Source organism: Orbicella franksi, chromosome 8 (genome assembly GCF_964199315.1).
Source record: "Orbicella franksi chromosome 8, jaOrbFran1.1, whole genome shotgun sequence".
Classification (NCBI taxonomy): Eukaryota; Metazoa; Cnidaria; class Anthozoa; order Scleractinia; family Merulinidae; genus Orbicella; species Orbicella franksi.
The window spans coordinates 27,487,045-27,502,243 of NC_138152.1; the positions used below are offsets into that span (position 1 = coordinate 27,487,045).

The 15,199-nt window shown below is 40.5% G+C and overlaps 2 protein-coding genes across 3 annotated transcripts in view; both read right to left on the reverse strand.

Annotated features, from left to right (window-relative positions):
• Positions 1-2,740: 2,740 nt before the first annotated feature.
• On the reverse strand, positions 2,741-9,142 carry LOC145495315 (beta-hexosaminidase-like). 2 transcript variants are annotated; one of them, XM_081474909.1, is made up of 8 exons: positions 8,929-9,142; positions 7,870-8,610; positions 6,498-6,928; positions 4,951-5,697; positions 4,124-4,361; positions 3,431-3,683; positions 3,044-3,178; positions 2,741-2,962 (listed from the first exon to the last, which is right to left on the reverse strand). In XM_081474909.1, the coding sequence occupies exons 1-8, from the start codon at positions 8,951-8,953 to the stop codon at positions 2,821-2,823; spliced, it is 2,712 nt and encodes a 903-aa protein (XP_081331035.1). In that variant the 5' UTR covers positions 8,954-9,142; the 3' UTR covers positions 2,741-2,820. The 2 variants fall into 2 exon arrangements, with proteins under 2 accessions (XP_081331035.1, XP_081331034.1); XM_081474908.1 differs by lacking the exon at positions 8,929-9,142 and having other exon boundaries at positions 7,870-8,840.
• Positions 9,143-9,889: 747 nt separating this feature from the next.
• The window catches only part of LOC145495791 (beta-hexosaminidase-like), a 6,623-nt gene continuing 1,313 nt past the window's right edge, over positions 9,890-15,199 (reverse strand). Inside the window, exons 2-8 of the mRNA XM_081475379.1 lie at positions 15,070-15,199; positions 14,509-14,933; positions 13,280-13,993; positions 12,570-12,801; positions 11,921-12,173; positions 11,179-11,313; positions 9,890-10,186 (exon numbers count right to left, since the gene is read on the reverse strand). The exon at positions 15,070-15,199 is cut by the window's right edge and continues 545 nt beyond it. Of these exons, the coding sequence (XP_081331505.1) occupies positions 10,111-10,186; positions 11,179-11,313; positions 11,921-12,173; positions 12,570-12,801; positions 13,280-13,993; positions 14,509-14,933; positions 15,070-15,199 (1,965 nt within the window). The 3' untranslated portion in view covers positions 9,890-10,110. The remainder of the gene's footprint in view (positions 10,187-11,178; positions 11,314-11,920; positions 12,174-12,569; positions 12,802-13,279; positions 13,994-14,508; positions 14,934-15,069) is intronic.

Below are 15,199 nucleotides of genomic sequence, written 5' to 3' on the forward strand. Positions count from 1 at the left end.
GACTTACACTTGTAACCGGACATTCACCTGAAATTTTCCGCTGCTATCGGCAAACATTTCACCGCAGTTGGAAGATCTCCTATGTCAAATACAAAATAAATTCTCGGTTAAAACTCTGCATCTGAAATTTTCGCAATAACGTTTAGGTTTACACTTACAGACGCAGCGAAAATCGTTACAAGATGCCTCATTCGCCGTCTTTTTAAAACTTCTTTGGCAGTTTCACTGAACGAACACTGAACGAAGATATACTTCTCACGGCATAAGTTTTTGCCTGGTTACTTGAAGAGTAGAGTAAAGCAGTTTTATTCAAGATATCTCCCGGGGCTACTGACAACAGGCGATAATAAGAGGACGTCAAGATGAGAAATCCTACACCGAAAAATCACTCGGCCGTGAAAGGGCAAACTCTTGGGCTTAGGCGGTAGTCCCTCCTTTCGCGCGCTCCTCGCCCCCAGGATTTCACGCGGACATTTTTTTCTCGCGGTTTTCTTTCGCGTCACGCACGACGGACTAAGCGAAAGAGGGACTACTCGTAGTCTACTTATAAAATCTTATCATATGAAGTTCTGAATATAGCGCCAACATATTTTGTTTCAGTGATGGTGTCGGGAAGGCGAGTCAATGGACCTTTTCGGTGATACGGCGGCCATTTTGAATTCTTTTGTTCCAAATAGCTATTGTGGGATGCTTAGGGGGCAAATACAAATATGCCCCCTAAGCATCCCATAATAGATAGAATTCAAAATGGCCGCCGTATCCCCGAAAAGGTCCATTCACTTTGCCTTTAAATGGGTGTTCAATACTTTCTGTAACAATAACAATAACAATAACATTTATTATTTGTATTGCGCCTTTTCTATAAAATATTCAAAAGCGCATCACAACAATAATTAATAACTAAAATTTTACAAATCTTCCTATCAAAATCATAAAAAATATTTACATTAAATGGGTAAAAGATAATTACAAATAAAGATATAGATATGCTAAGATAACTGAAATGATTCCTTAAATAAAAATGTCTTAGGTAAACCTCAGTCGGTTTAGTTATAACCACTCGTCCAGACCACAGAGTTGTTTCTAGAACATTTTTGTTGCTTCAGATTACTATTCCATTCTAACACTCTCTTTTTTGTTTTCCCAACCTCAAAATCTCAATTTTCCTCGTTAATTGCAGTTTATCCTTTAATGTAAGTTCTTGCAATTTTGCGGTACAATTAGCAAAACAAATTCCTAGTTGATGATCTTCTTTATACTCATCACCTGTGTGCTTGAAAATATATTGGTATGGTTAGGAGAAATTAGGCGTTGATCTCAGTAAAAAGGTCCTTTGATAAGCAAGGCACTTGAGCCAAGAAGCGTTCAGAACTTTAATCTTGCCATTGTTTTTCTTTAAGAATAGACCAAATTAATGTATAAAAAAAACATTCGTTGGCCAATCAAAAGAGCTTAGAAAGCCGTTTAAGCTTTATGTCAATTGAAATTTCTTCTCATTTCTCAAAGGGAAAAAGGTGCGAGTTGAGCTCACCTAAGATGTTAAAGGTGCCAGCTAATTACTTTAGTCTGTGTGTAAAAACTATTTATATTTAATAGAGCCATGATTTATAAAGGAAATGATTAGTGCTAACGTGTTTTCGTTTTTGAGAGGCCAGGACAGAGTCATTATTAAACTTTTTCTTTGATATAGTCCATGCTGGAATTTGAAATTTCGAATTCCCTTTTAAACTTAATTAAACTATGTAGATAGAGAGAAGCGGCTGTTCCCCATTTGTTTTATAAAACAAACCCAACAAAAAGCAATCCGCGATCCATCATACCCACTGTTACGTAACCTTGTGCAAACCAACCACACAATCAATCAGAGCGTGCGTTGAGTTATATGAACACCGTTTTATAACACAGCCAATCAGAGCTCAACACCGAATGCAGTAATTAATCATTAGCAAGTTTGATGTTACTACAGAATTTTGATGTCTTCATTGTCTTCATTATGTTTGTCGAATCATACCATCATTTTGTTCAAAAAAAGCAAATATAAGAGATGTTTGCTAAAGATCACCAAGGATAATTGACAGCATTTCGAAGCAAGAGCGCGGACGCGCGGTCGAAAGATATTTAACGTAAATAATCATTTTCAAATCAAAGAAAACTCAAACTAATAGTTTTCATATTGTCGCGACGATGCCAGAGAAATAAGAGGTATTAGTGGCTGTGAACTCGCAGGTGATTATCTGAGAAGGACTGGAAACGGATTTCCAACTTGAATTGACACATTTCATCCCCATAGCCCTTTTTGGGTTTCTTTGCCGACGAGGCCTTGGCACAGGAAAGTCTCTTGTTCCAATGCAAGGCCCCGCAGGTTAAGAGACGCGAAAAGGGTTATGGGGACACGGGCTGCATTTGACTAAGACGAGCGCAGGAGTTTTCCCGCCATTTATGGAGTGATATAATGGCGCGAAAAGAAACATCGTTCGTGTGAGAATCCAATATCAAAACTGACTTAGAAATGAGTTTCGTAAAATTTCTTTGAAAAGAAAGAGAAGGAGCGAAAAGGTTCACAGAACCAGTGTCACAAAGCGATTGTCGCCCAAATTGTGAGAATATAAGTGGGCTGTGACTCCACCATTTTCTCTCGGAACGAAGCATGCCATTAGCTTTAAAGTAATGAACTAGTGGAAACAAGAAAAGGTTCAAAAGAGACATTGTTTCATCAATTTAATCATCTATTGAAGTAAAAAGCATACGGTAAATACAAATTTCACATAAAAATTCCCGTAACTGATTGACGTTGAAATGTTCGCACTCTCTATAATCAATTTAAAGCCATGAAAGCATCAGTGACGTAAGGAACAGGAGACAGAATTCCACGTTCAGAACCAGGCTCGCGCGGCTGGATCTTGTGATTTTCTCTTGAAATTTGATCTCTACGAGTCTGCTCATACGACGGCGATCCGCTGACCTGTGGAGAATAAACGTAACGAGGTTTCTGCATAAGTACACCGAGGAAAATCTCTGACGTCATTGAATCGACGTTACCAACCTCGTGCCAATCTTTATGCTCTGTGACACAAGGGTTTCGTCGCTGACATCACGCCAGGTGTGTCCATTGTCCGTGGTGTATTGGACTCTAAGTCCTGGAATGATGGCACTGACCTTGAGCCTGCCGTCCGTAACTCTGTACAGCGGAAGCATACAAAGTTAAAATTCTAACATTGTTTTCACGTTCTCGATTCAATTGCAAGCACTGAGGTTATATTTACTGAGGCAAAAGAGTTTAAAATCGCTATATGTACATGTACTGTCTCTATTTTACGGGTGTTCTTGGTCATACAATAGCATTGAAAATATGTTAATATTTAGCTATACGTTTGCTCTCGACCAGAAGACCCTGGGTATGACTCTTATTAGAAGACCTTATTTAACTTACATTGCCCCTGGAGGTGGTAGATGGTACTTAATATTTTGCTTGTCTAAACGTGCAAGCTCTTTGTATCCCAGTGTGTTGGAGAATCGTTCCCAGTCCTCGACTTGAGCCCTGTCTCTCGCGGTTTTGTCAGTGACTTTCTCCCACTCAGCCTTGTGCCATGCCCTCTCGGCCAGAGCAAGCAGGCGGGGGTAAATGAGCGAGTGTAGCTGTTCAGGAGTTCTCACAGTCTCGCTCCAAAATGCTCCCGACATGCCTGAAACAAGAGTTCCATGTAAGACTGGTAGTCTTTGGGGATTCAAATGGTACAGAATCAGACAATAGGAATAAAATTATGCAATAAACTCTCTTTCTGTTATTGTATTTGTTAAAGTAAATGACAGAATTCCTACTTTGCATTTAAGTAATTCAAGCTCCTACAAAAATTAAAACTAGTAAAACTTACACCACTCCTTCGTGGCAAGTAACTGTTTAACAAAAGTCTCGTTTACGGCTATTCTACCGTTCTTTGAAATGTAACCTCGCCTCTACATGGAAGCAAGGTTTGGTCGACTTTGTGATGATAAGGACTAGAAACTAGTTAACATGATAACATAATAATTTACGTTTGAAAAATTACAAGGCTAGTTTCAACTCTAGCCTCGCTTTGTGTAAAGGCCTGCCCACTGAGCATACAACTGTAAACTGGGCCATTACCTGCGATATTTTCGGGCTTTTTCAAGGATACACATTTATTCTTGTACATATTCTCACACAAGTTCGTGATCGGCTCTCCATTTCTCTTAACATCAGCGTTAGCATAAAGATTGTCAGGCATGAAACCAAAAGTTTTTTCGGTGTTGGTGAATCTTGTTGCCCAGTAATAACCGCGCTCCTCCGGGTCAGGCTCGTATGGGTGATCAAAAAATAAGTGAGTCGCTTGGGTCATCACAACCTGTTATCACCGTAAAATAAGTTAGTCATTGCCTATGTCGTAATAAGAAAATAATATCGTCGGAAAAAATAGTTTCTTCTCGTGTGCGTTTCATATATTTTTTAAGGTCATTAACTTCGAAAAGTATATGATTTTTTGCCTACTATGTGACAAGATGATATTTTGATATCTTCCAAGAAATAAGCTGTTTATTGACCTGCCGGCGTTTCGTTGCTTCTAATGATTACTATGGAACAGTGACAGAGGTCAGTCATGAATTGTTTTCGTATTGTCTGCTTTATGTACAACAAAACAAGGACAAAATCACATAAAATAAAACAGCGAAAAATGTAAGACAGGCAACAAAAGTCCTGAAATGGCCATCTCACCGTGATAATGGCGAAGAGTCAAATTAAAAGGTGACTGTTGAAACAACCTAATGTAAAACGTTTACTCTTAATGTAATGTTCTCTCAGTTAAGCGATAAGTCTACATCTTCCAAGCACACGGTGGACGCTCGTGTGTCCTCCAATTTTGCTTGATTGACTGCGCTAAGTAGATTTCAAATTAGATATTTTTACTTGATGATAAAAATGCATTTTCAGCTTACCTTGTAGCCAGCATTTGCCAGCTTATACCCCCTGTTTGCCTCTCCAAGCTCCCACACATTATCCCAAGCGTTGGAATAAATATTTTTGTTGAAGAGTTTGTTGCGTAAGTAAGGTTCCTCTTCAATTCCCATGAGTCCGTCCTCCCAAGCAGCAAGATCAAGCCCGTGCTGATTCGTGATATTAGAAACACGACCAACAAAATATTCCGTGAGCTCTTTGACAATATGTTTACCGGTAAAATCGAGTCCCAGTTTCTTTGCCAATCCTTTGCACTCGGGTGACCCGGTCCAGGCCCCAAGTGGAACTTCATCTCCACCGAAGTGAAAGATCACAAGAGGCTGGATACCACTGTGTAGATTCTGGACACTGGTGACGACCTTTTCAATGAAGTTATAAGTGGACTCTAGGCATGGATTGATGGAGTTGTCTTTGAAGTTTTGAGCACTTAGATACTTTGATTCGTCGTTCTTATCCGAAAGGTGGTACATTTCAGCCTCTTTTAGGTAGCCTTTGGACGACAAATTTTCAAACTTTGCGTCCATGGCTTTTATGGCGGCATGGGCGTGGCCAGGCATGTCAAACTCTGGGATAACTTGGATGTGCCTTTCTTGAGCGTACTGTAAGATCTCGCGATAATCGTTCGTAGTATAGAAGCCAGATCCTGAATTCCCAGTGAATGGACCAGAACCGAGTTGCGACGCAATACAAACTCTTTCACGAGGATCGTGGCATCGCTTGCCGCCAATCTGTGAAAATGGGATTAATTTTTGACATTAATCTTATATCCCTTTCACACCAGCAGCATGTTAAAAATTTTTAAAAGTGGTTTAACTAGAAAGGGTTCAAAAAACAAGTTTTTCATACCGTACACACCCTACAACTTAGCAAGGTAAAATCTGTTTGATTAAGATATGTTAGCAAGGAGGTTCGAAATTTGTCTTCGCAAAATCAGTGACTGAAATGGGCAATCGATAAATTAGGAAAATCTGATCTGATTAGGTTAAAATAGTTTCGTTGGTGTGAATGGAGAATAAGTTCAGAAAACAAAACGTTGTAGGTTTGTTGGACAGCAAGTGCGCAGAGTTTGTCAATGGTTTCGTCCCAACCCTGATTGTTTTTACCTATTAACATACAATTCGTTTCTTTGTTATTTCTGGGAATTTGGTGGTTCATTTCCTGCTTGATAAATTTCTTTATTCTGATCCTTATTTCCTTGAAAATGCATCGACTCTGTAAGGAGAATGGAGACTTAGATCATCAACTTGGAAATTTAGTAGTCACTCAAATTGCTCAATTTTCTTAAATATGTTTATGGAAAAAAAATGCACATTTTGGCAAGGCTGTGACTGATACATTTGAGATGTGCAAAATTATTTGTAAAATATTTCATTCTAATCAGCTGTATAGAAATAATTTAGCCACGCCCAGTAAAGATTCCAGGTTTTCGTATAGGGGTTCTCAAAAATTCTTTTTTGGGGTGGAGTTGGGGCTCTGATTGGCTGAGAGGCTTGGAAAACCAACAAAAAGAAACCAATGGCATAACAACCTCAGTTAATTCCTGCAGACCAGGTATTTCCAACCGCCATCCTTCGTCATCCGTTAAATGAAAATGTAACTTGTTAAGCTTGTACATCGCCATGACCTCAAGTAGTTTGAAAACTTCCTTCTTGTCAACAAAGTTGCGGGCGACATCTACGCTCATTCCGCGGTATTCAAATCTCGGTTCATCGTGGATTATAATATTGGGGACTTGTCCTTCGTGCGTGATGCTTAATAATGTCTGCACACCCCAGAACACTCCAACTGCCGTCACTCCCGTTAGTTGAATGATCATCTTGTCGGTGTTAACATCCAGTTTATAAGCCTCGGTGTTGGTGGCGTGTTTATTTCGGATGGTGACACTGCTAATTGTCAGTAAGATAATTCGAAAAAGACGTCTGCTGGCACCAGTTGTTACCTCGTTTATTCCTAGTTTCTCTGTCGAGAAATAGATAACGTATTTTACGTCAAATAAGAAAGATATCAGACTTATGTATTCCACAGAAAATAGAAAATTCGTCGAGCTCTAGTTAAGATGAGGGTGAAGAAATGGGGAATTGCTAATTCAATGTAAAAGTTTTCAAAAAACTGGGAAAAAATAATTTCTGGATCAGTTCGTGTCAATTTTGAAGTGAAACAACGAAGTGAGAAGCCTCTTAAAAATCTCCGTGATAAGTCGTGTCCTACGAGCAAGTGAGACACTGATTATCGACCCACTTGATATCGGTAATATAGTTTTATTAAACACCATGGCGAATTTGGGTATCGCCGTGGCTTTACGAATTTTTCACGGTGGTAAATTTACTTTTACCCACTTCAGGCAAGCCTGCATCACATGACAGTCTACACCGAGGGTATAGACGAGGATGATCGACACGTCCAGCCTACTGCAGCTAACAGTCAGGCTAAAGTTGATAATTAGCTAAGGCACAGTGTCCACACTACGCCGGAGGAATCTGAAAACGCAGCTTTATTTCTATGGGTTAGGCCTACCGTCCACACTAATCCGTCACGAAAACGGAGCTTTTCGAAAGCGCTCTTCAAACCGGAGGAATTTGAAAACGCCGGCTTCGCATTTTCGTGTGGACGGAAAACAATTTGAAAACGGAGCTTTTCGAAAACGATGGCCTCACGATAGTAATGTGACTTTTCTGCCTGAGTTTTCCTCAAACATAAATCCAAAATGACCGGCAGGTTGATTCGTGCGTTTTTAAATTCATCCGGAGTAGTGTGGACGGAAAACATTTGATGTGTTTTCAGAGTGAAACCTCCGTTTTTAATTCCTCCGGTGAAGTGTGTATAGGGCCTAAATGTTTAACCAAGGAAGTCTGGTAAGGTGTCTGTGCAACATTTATGGAGTACGTAAACTCGACCCTTACTGGCTAAATATTTTGCCTCTGTATCCAGCTCTTTTGGCGCCACAACGATCCAGTCTCCAGTTCCAAAGTAAGCTTTTCTTTTTGTATCATCTCGTTCCACCTCCACAGGGGTAGGAATCACAATATTCGGTGCGCTTTTAAGATCCTTCACTAAACCAAGTTCTAAGCGCTTTTTTGGTGTGTAGGGATTGTATAAGTCGCTTGGAAAACGTTTCCATTTCTTGGAAGTTTCAAACGGTCCCACAAAGCTAAGCTTCTCTCCAGCAGTGCTTATTATAGTCCGAGCCTGCAAACCGTCAGCGGCTATATACCAGTTTGGCATGACGTCCGTTTTAGACACGCACCAGAACGAGGCATTAAACGCTAGAATGAGGCTGTCGTTGTGTTTCATCGTTTGGAAGTCTTTGTTAGGCGCAAACTTGAACAAGCATCCGTTGATGTGAGTAACAGTAATGCCCTGTCCCCCAGGGAGATCAAATCCCTGGGGATTATGAGCCGTGTACTCTTCCTCTATCATACGGATAGAGCAAAGGTATAGTGTCCAGTCCCCTGCTGTAATATCGACCTCTCCCTCGTTTGTTAAAGTGATCTGGGCACTAAACGTTTTTCTCTCGTCCTTCAAAGATGTTTGGAGATTGTCAATGACGTCATATCGAACCTTCAGATTCGAGACCATGTAGTTGATATCACTTTGCTCAATTCCGCGTATCAGGACTGGGGCAAGGAGATACCAGGAAATAACTGCAACATCAATAAGCTCATATTTAGATTGCATGCGACTTATCTATATTAGTGACAAACTGGATTTGCAAAATGCAGTAGCTTTCATGTAGTTTCCCAAAAGTTTTGGAGTCCCAATTTTTGATAGGTTATATAATAATGAAGAGTAAACAGCCGTATTTTCTCAATTTAACGATTATTCAAATTTGACTTTGTAGACACGGCTTATATTTGACTCACGAATTTTTTCTTCCCTGCAATCCACTCGGAGAAGCGAAGAAATTGTCAAATTGGCAAATTGGTTGGTCGTGCATAATTGCTTAAACGGAATATACAAACCTGCAGTTATCAATTGATGAAACATCACCAAAAACGTTGTCGTTTTAAAGTTTACCCAGCATCAACTTGTAATCATTTAGGTTCCATATTCCTTCATGCAGACACAGAAATCAATGGAAGCGAAGCAACAATTCAGTGAAGGCGCCGAAGGCAAGCTCGCAATTTTGGCTCGCGATTTCAGTGCCTCTCGTTACACTTTATACCAAATCAAATGTTGGGTGACCTTTCTGCTTGCAATGTAGGTAGCATTTGGTTCTTCAAGAGGAACCGAAGTTTATCCGGCGGAAACGCTGCAAGCATCTACTTTTAGTCGTCTCTTAAACCTTTCACAAAATTCAAACAACAAATATCTGTCTGTTTAAATGTTGACAAACGATGTTTACCACTTGCAAACAAAAGTGATTTGATTCACAACGTTTCATCTTTCGAGAGCAGCGATTTACTAGAACACGCACGTAAGTGAGTTTTTTCACTGCATAAATTTTTACCAAAAGTTCTCTGCCACAAACGTTTGGCAAATATTAGCAAAAACCTGCGTCTGTAACACATAGTATTTGAAACCTAGACAAGTGTAGCCGGATGATTTGTTCAACGTAGTTAGGGAGATACTGAAATATGTCAAATTGCATTGCCATATTTCGCAATGTTTGCCCTAGTAGTGACAAACCTGCCAGACCGCGAAAAATATTTTAACAAAGTAAGTACAAGTAGTTGAATATATCAGTTCTCACTTGTCACCAAATAGATATGCAGATATTCTCTCTATGATAAGCATACCCATGATGGTTATTTGTTTTCACATGATACATTTAACCTGAAATGTTTACGCTAAATTAAAAGCAAAAGTCAGCTTCCTTAAACGAATTATCTTCTTATATGGTGTCCCCAACCACATCGAACTTGATTCGACCAAAAAGAAAGAAACAAATTGATCGAAATTCAATTAGCTAATTGCCTGCCACAACGTCAATATATAGTGTTACGAAATCGGCGTGGGAAGACGTTAGAGAGAAGTGTCAGCTATGCTTTGCAAGCTTTGTCTGCTTGGTTTAAAATCTACCAACCTTTAGATACAAATCAAAGTAATCAAAACCTTAAAAAAGAAAATATTTTATTGAGGCGTGAATACTGGTAAAACATAAATGAGGTTAATTACATGCAAAATACGGTCTGGAGAGGTTTTCAAACAGCGTTTTGGAAATAGTTTCTAGACAATGTAGTTCTTGCTATTCTGCTTGTTCGTTTGCCATCAGCTGACCTACAAAAACAATTAAATAAGATGGCTATTTAGGGGCTTGTTCACTGATGTTCATCATGAAAAGTGGAGCCTAAAGTTTCAAACACCGTCTGTCCCATTTAGGATCCAGTCTTTGTCCAATGTTAACCATCCTAGGTCCTTTTCTGTTCAATCACTGAAAACATTTCTGACAGCATTATCATGACAGAACTTCTTTCAAGTTTAAAAACTTATCAGACGAAATGAAAGTTATCTCAGCACTTGGGAACCACATTCAAAGGTGGCAAGCAAAGTCCAGAAACGATCGACGACTTTGAACATTTAGTTCCACGAACCAGTTGCGATTTACCATAGCAATCATAATTGAAACTCAAAAACTTAGAACCACCTTGTACTACATAATACCACATGATTGTACCACGTGAAAGTACTGTTCATTAATTAGCTTTCATTTGAATGGTCACACACTAGGGTCTCATCCACAGACTTGAAAGTTAGAACCACCTTGTACAGCATAATAAACAGTACCACATGAAAGTACTGCTCAATAGCTTTCATTTGAATGGTCACACACTAGAGTTTCATCCACAGACTTAAAAGTTAGAACCACCTTGTACATAATAATAGACCACATGAAAGTACTGCTCAATAGTTTTCATTTGAATGGTCACATACTGGGGTTTCATCCACAGACTTGAAAGTAAGAACCACCTTGTACAGCTGTATAGCATGATAAACTGCTTAATAGTTTTCATTTGAATGGTCACACACTAGGGTTTCATCCACAAACTTGAAAGTTAGAACCACCTTGTACAGCATAACAAACAGTACCACATGAAAGTACTGCTCAATAGCTTTCATTTGAATGGTCACACACTAGGGTTTCATCCACAGACTTGAAAGCTAGAACCACCTTGTACAGCATAACTGATAAATAGTACCACATGAACGTACTACTCACTCACCCACACTAGGGTTTAAGCTCAGGTAAAACCTGTTTAAAGTTTGCTCACCTGGTGCGTAAAAGTAATTTACCACTGATGACGGTTGCCTTGTTAGGATCAAACCAACTTCGGCCGCCGTCAATACTACATTCAACAGTGAGACCGGGAAATGCTATATTTGTAACGAGAACTCCATTGATAATTCTAAAGAGACAGACATAATAGAAAAGTGACATATAATTTCTTGTGTCGTGGTATACTAAGAGAGGCAGCAACAATCTTTAATTGCACTCTTTCTTGCCTTTACAATTAAATAATTAGTTTCTTAGGAATGAAATGCCTTGAAGTGCTTTAATCTCAACGATTTGCGAAGTTTTCAACGATCCCTCAGCTACCAGGAGATTTTGCCGATCTCTGATTAGATTTCAGTTCGATTTTCGCACATCTCAGATTTTTCAGCCCATTCAAATCAAGGATTGCAAGATTCGAGAAGCTTAAGATAGATTTCGAACGATGGATCTGAAACCTTTAAGATGCCTCATCTTCTACTTGTGACAAGTACTTCACTTCATTCTCAGGTTATCCACCCCTCTCCCCCTCAAAACCCTCATCTCAATAGTTTTTTTTAAGATTGCCGATAATGACAAACTCTCCTGGGTGGAGGGAGGGTTAATTCACCGCCCTAGAACAGAACAAAATGACCCCTGGCACCCCCTGACACACTGCCCATTAGGCTACCGGGTCACGCAAGCGTTCCAAATTATACTGGACTAATGTAGACCTACCAACTAATTTGAGAGCAAATACTTACCTGGCTCCCGGAAGAGGAATATGATAAGCTATACCCAGTTTGTCCAGGCGAGCTAGATCCTTGTGCCCCAGAGTGTTAGCAAACTTTGTCCAGCTTTCCTCCTTCATTTTGTTTCTGCTCAATTTATTTCTCTCATTTTCCCAAGCGTCTTCATGCCAGGCTCTCTCGGCCACTGCAAGAAGTCTTGGAAATATCATGGACTGGAACTGAGCGGGAGTCCTTATTGTTTCTGACCAGATGGCGCCGGCTAAGCCTTTGGATTAAACAAAAGTTGTAGCTTGAATGAGTCTATAGATACCGAAAAAAAGGTCTGCATACGAGTTAAGTGGCCCATTAGGCCGGAGCTTATCCCGGTTTCAGTAGCATAAAGCGACTAGGAGTATTTCTACTCGCCCCTGGATGGTATGCTAGTCCATCGTAGGGTTCATAGTATTCCAGCATTAAATTCGCCGGTACCCATTTATACACCTGGGTGGAGAGACGCACTGTGAGAGTAAAGTGTCATGTCCAGGAACACAACGCAATGTCCCCGGGCAGGGCTCGTACCCGAACATCACAATCTCGGATCGAGCACTCTAACCATGAGACTACCGCGCCTTCACAAATATACAGATGCTGGATGAAATTCTTTGACTATTTCACCACTCACCGATAATATTGTCAAGTTTTTGCGGTGAAACACAGTCTCCAGCTTCAGTACAGTAATCAGCGATCGCCCTGCCATCCCCGTTAGTCTCTATGCTGTCATACAAATGCTCAGGCATGAAGCCAAATGCCTTCCGAGTGTCTGTGTATCGTGTGGCCCAGTATAAACCTCTTTCTTCTGGATCCGGCTCGTATGGATGATCAAAATACAGATGGGACGCCTGAGTCATTATTACCTGAAGTGAGGGGAAGTAACTTTTAAAAATTAATTTTATAGTCTATCACTTCCCTCGTGTTTTTGGTGATGTGTTGCTGTACAGAAATCGCTGATTGAACCTTTCCAATGGTTCACATTATACATCAATGGGTGCCCATTTAGGGGGGTTTTCAATTCAGTGTCGTAAAACCAGAACCAAACCAATTACTAAGCAATTAGACCACGCAACCAGCCTCAATCCGTAGTAAAACCAAAACCAAAGTTATGCCTGATTACTTTCTACACTCAATTGAAAACCGCTCTACTCTTTTTCTCCAAATCTAGTTTAAAGTTCTTTGCTTTTCTTATTAACTTCAAATCCACTAATCTCTTAATTCTTACAATCCATGCAAACCTGTAGAGGCAGCAGTTTTAGATCTAGATGCATGAGATGAAGCCGATTGAACCGTCCTCCTCTAAAGATCACGCTGACTATGGGATTACTGTTATGGAAGTACCTTGTATCCGTCATTTGCTAGTCTGTAACCAAGATTCACTGTACTTCCCCAGGCGTAACCGTAAAACACATCAGTGCCCAGTTTCTCCCTTATTATAGGCGTGTGTGTATGATCCATTAATCCATCTTCCCACAGTCCCAAATGGACACCGTATTTTTCAACAATTTCAGCGACACGCCGAATAAAAAACGCCTTCCAGTCCGGATAACCAGACTTGATTTTCTTGGACAACCTTTCGCAGGCGGGAGACAGGCTCCATGCGCCCAGTGGAACTTCATCACCTCCAAAATGGATGACTTTCAGTGGTTGAATCCCTTTGTGCATAGCTTGCACTTCGTGTACCAGCTTTTCCACGAAGCGGTAAGATGTCTCAATACATGGGTTAACAGAATTATTGAAGAAAAATTGTCCTGATTGGTAACTAGATTGGTCCTCTAAGTCGTTCAAGTAGAACCTCAGCCCATTGTCATTTTGGCCCATGTCGCGGTACCTTTTGTACCTTGCCTCCATGGCTTTGATGGCGGCGTGTGAATGACCAGGGAGGTCAAACTCTGGGATGATTTCAATGTGTCGTGCTCTTGCGTACTTCAAGAGTTCTTGGTAATCCTTGACAGTATAGTGACCACTGCCAGACGTGTTGGTGAAGGGACCTGATCCTAGTTGAGGCTCTAGACAACGTATTTCTTTTAGATCATGGCATCTCTGTGATGCAACCTGAAGGATTAGGATTCAAAAACTTGTTGGAAGCTATCGAAAGATGCCTTTACGTATCATGAAACCGAAAGCTTTGTTGCTCTTCCCAAACTTTTCCAAAACGTTTTGGTTTTCTGTTAAAATCTTATCTATCTATTTAAATTACCTACTGTCTGGGCTATCCGCTCGTCTGGCAATCTACTTACCTATTTGATTATCTGTCTATCTGCCTGCTTGTCTGCCTGTCTGTCTGTTTGTCTGCCTACCAGCGGCCTGCCTCCTTTCTGCATATCTGTCTGTCAGACCGTATGTCTGATTGTCTACCTTAATTGCTAATCTGGCCGTCTGTTTGTCTGTCTGTCTGTCTGTCTTCCTGTTTGTCCTAACTGCAGCCTGCTTCCTTTTTAAATATCTCTCTGTCAGACTGTCTGACTGTCCGCCTGTCTGCTTCTCTACATTACTTGATAGCCTGGCCGTTTGTCAGCTGCCTGTCTGCCAACCTAACAGTCCGCATTCTCCTGTTCCTGCAGACTCACTTCTGTAAGCTGTGGTAATCCAGGAATCTCCAGTCTCCATCCTTCGTCATCGGTTAAATGAAGATGAAGTTTGTTCATCTTGAACATTGCCATCCCATCCAGAATCTTCATCACCTCCTTCTTGGGGAGGAAGTTCCTAGCAACATCGATGCTCAGTCCTCGATACTCGTACCTCGGAGCGTCCTTCACGGTGACCCAGGGTGCCTTGCCCTCGCTCACGATACTCAGGAATGATTGGACTCCCCAGAACACCCCTGTCGGAGTTTTACCAACAATCTTAACGACTTCTTTCGAAGGATCAACCATCATGCTGTATGCTTCATCGCTGTCACGTTTCTTGTCTTTTATATCAATGGTACCAATCTTCAATTCAATAACCTTGCGTGACGGTTTTCCAATTCTGTTTCGTCGTATCTTGAGTTTTTCTACAGAAAGACAAGCAACCAGATAATATATTTGACGGACAACTACCACAAAGTCCCGGAAAATTACTCATCTTATGAGTTACAGATACTATAAGCCCTGCCCCTAGACAGTGTAACACATTTCTAAAACACATACCTGCCAGAAATTGAGCTTCCTTATCCAAACATCTGTCAGCGAAAATACTCCACTTTCCATTATTCAAATCCACTCTTTGGGACTTGCTTAGATATTTCAAAACCAGTGGAGTCGGTATAATAAGATGTGC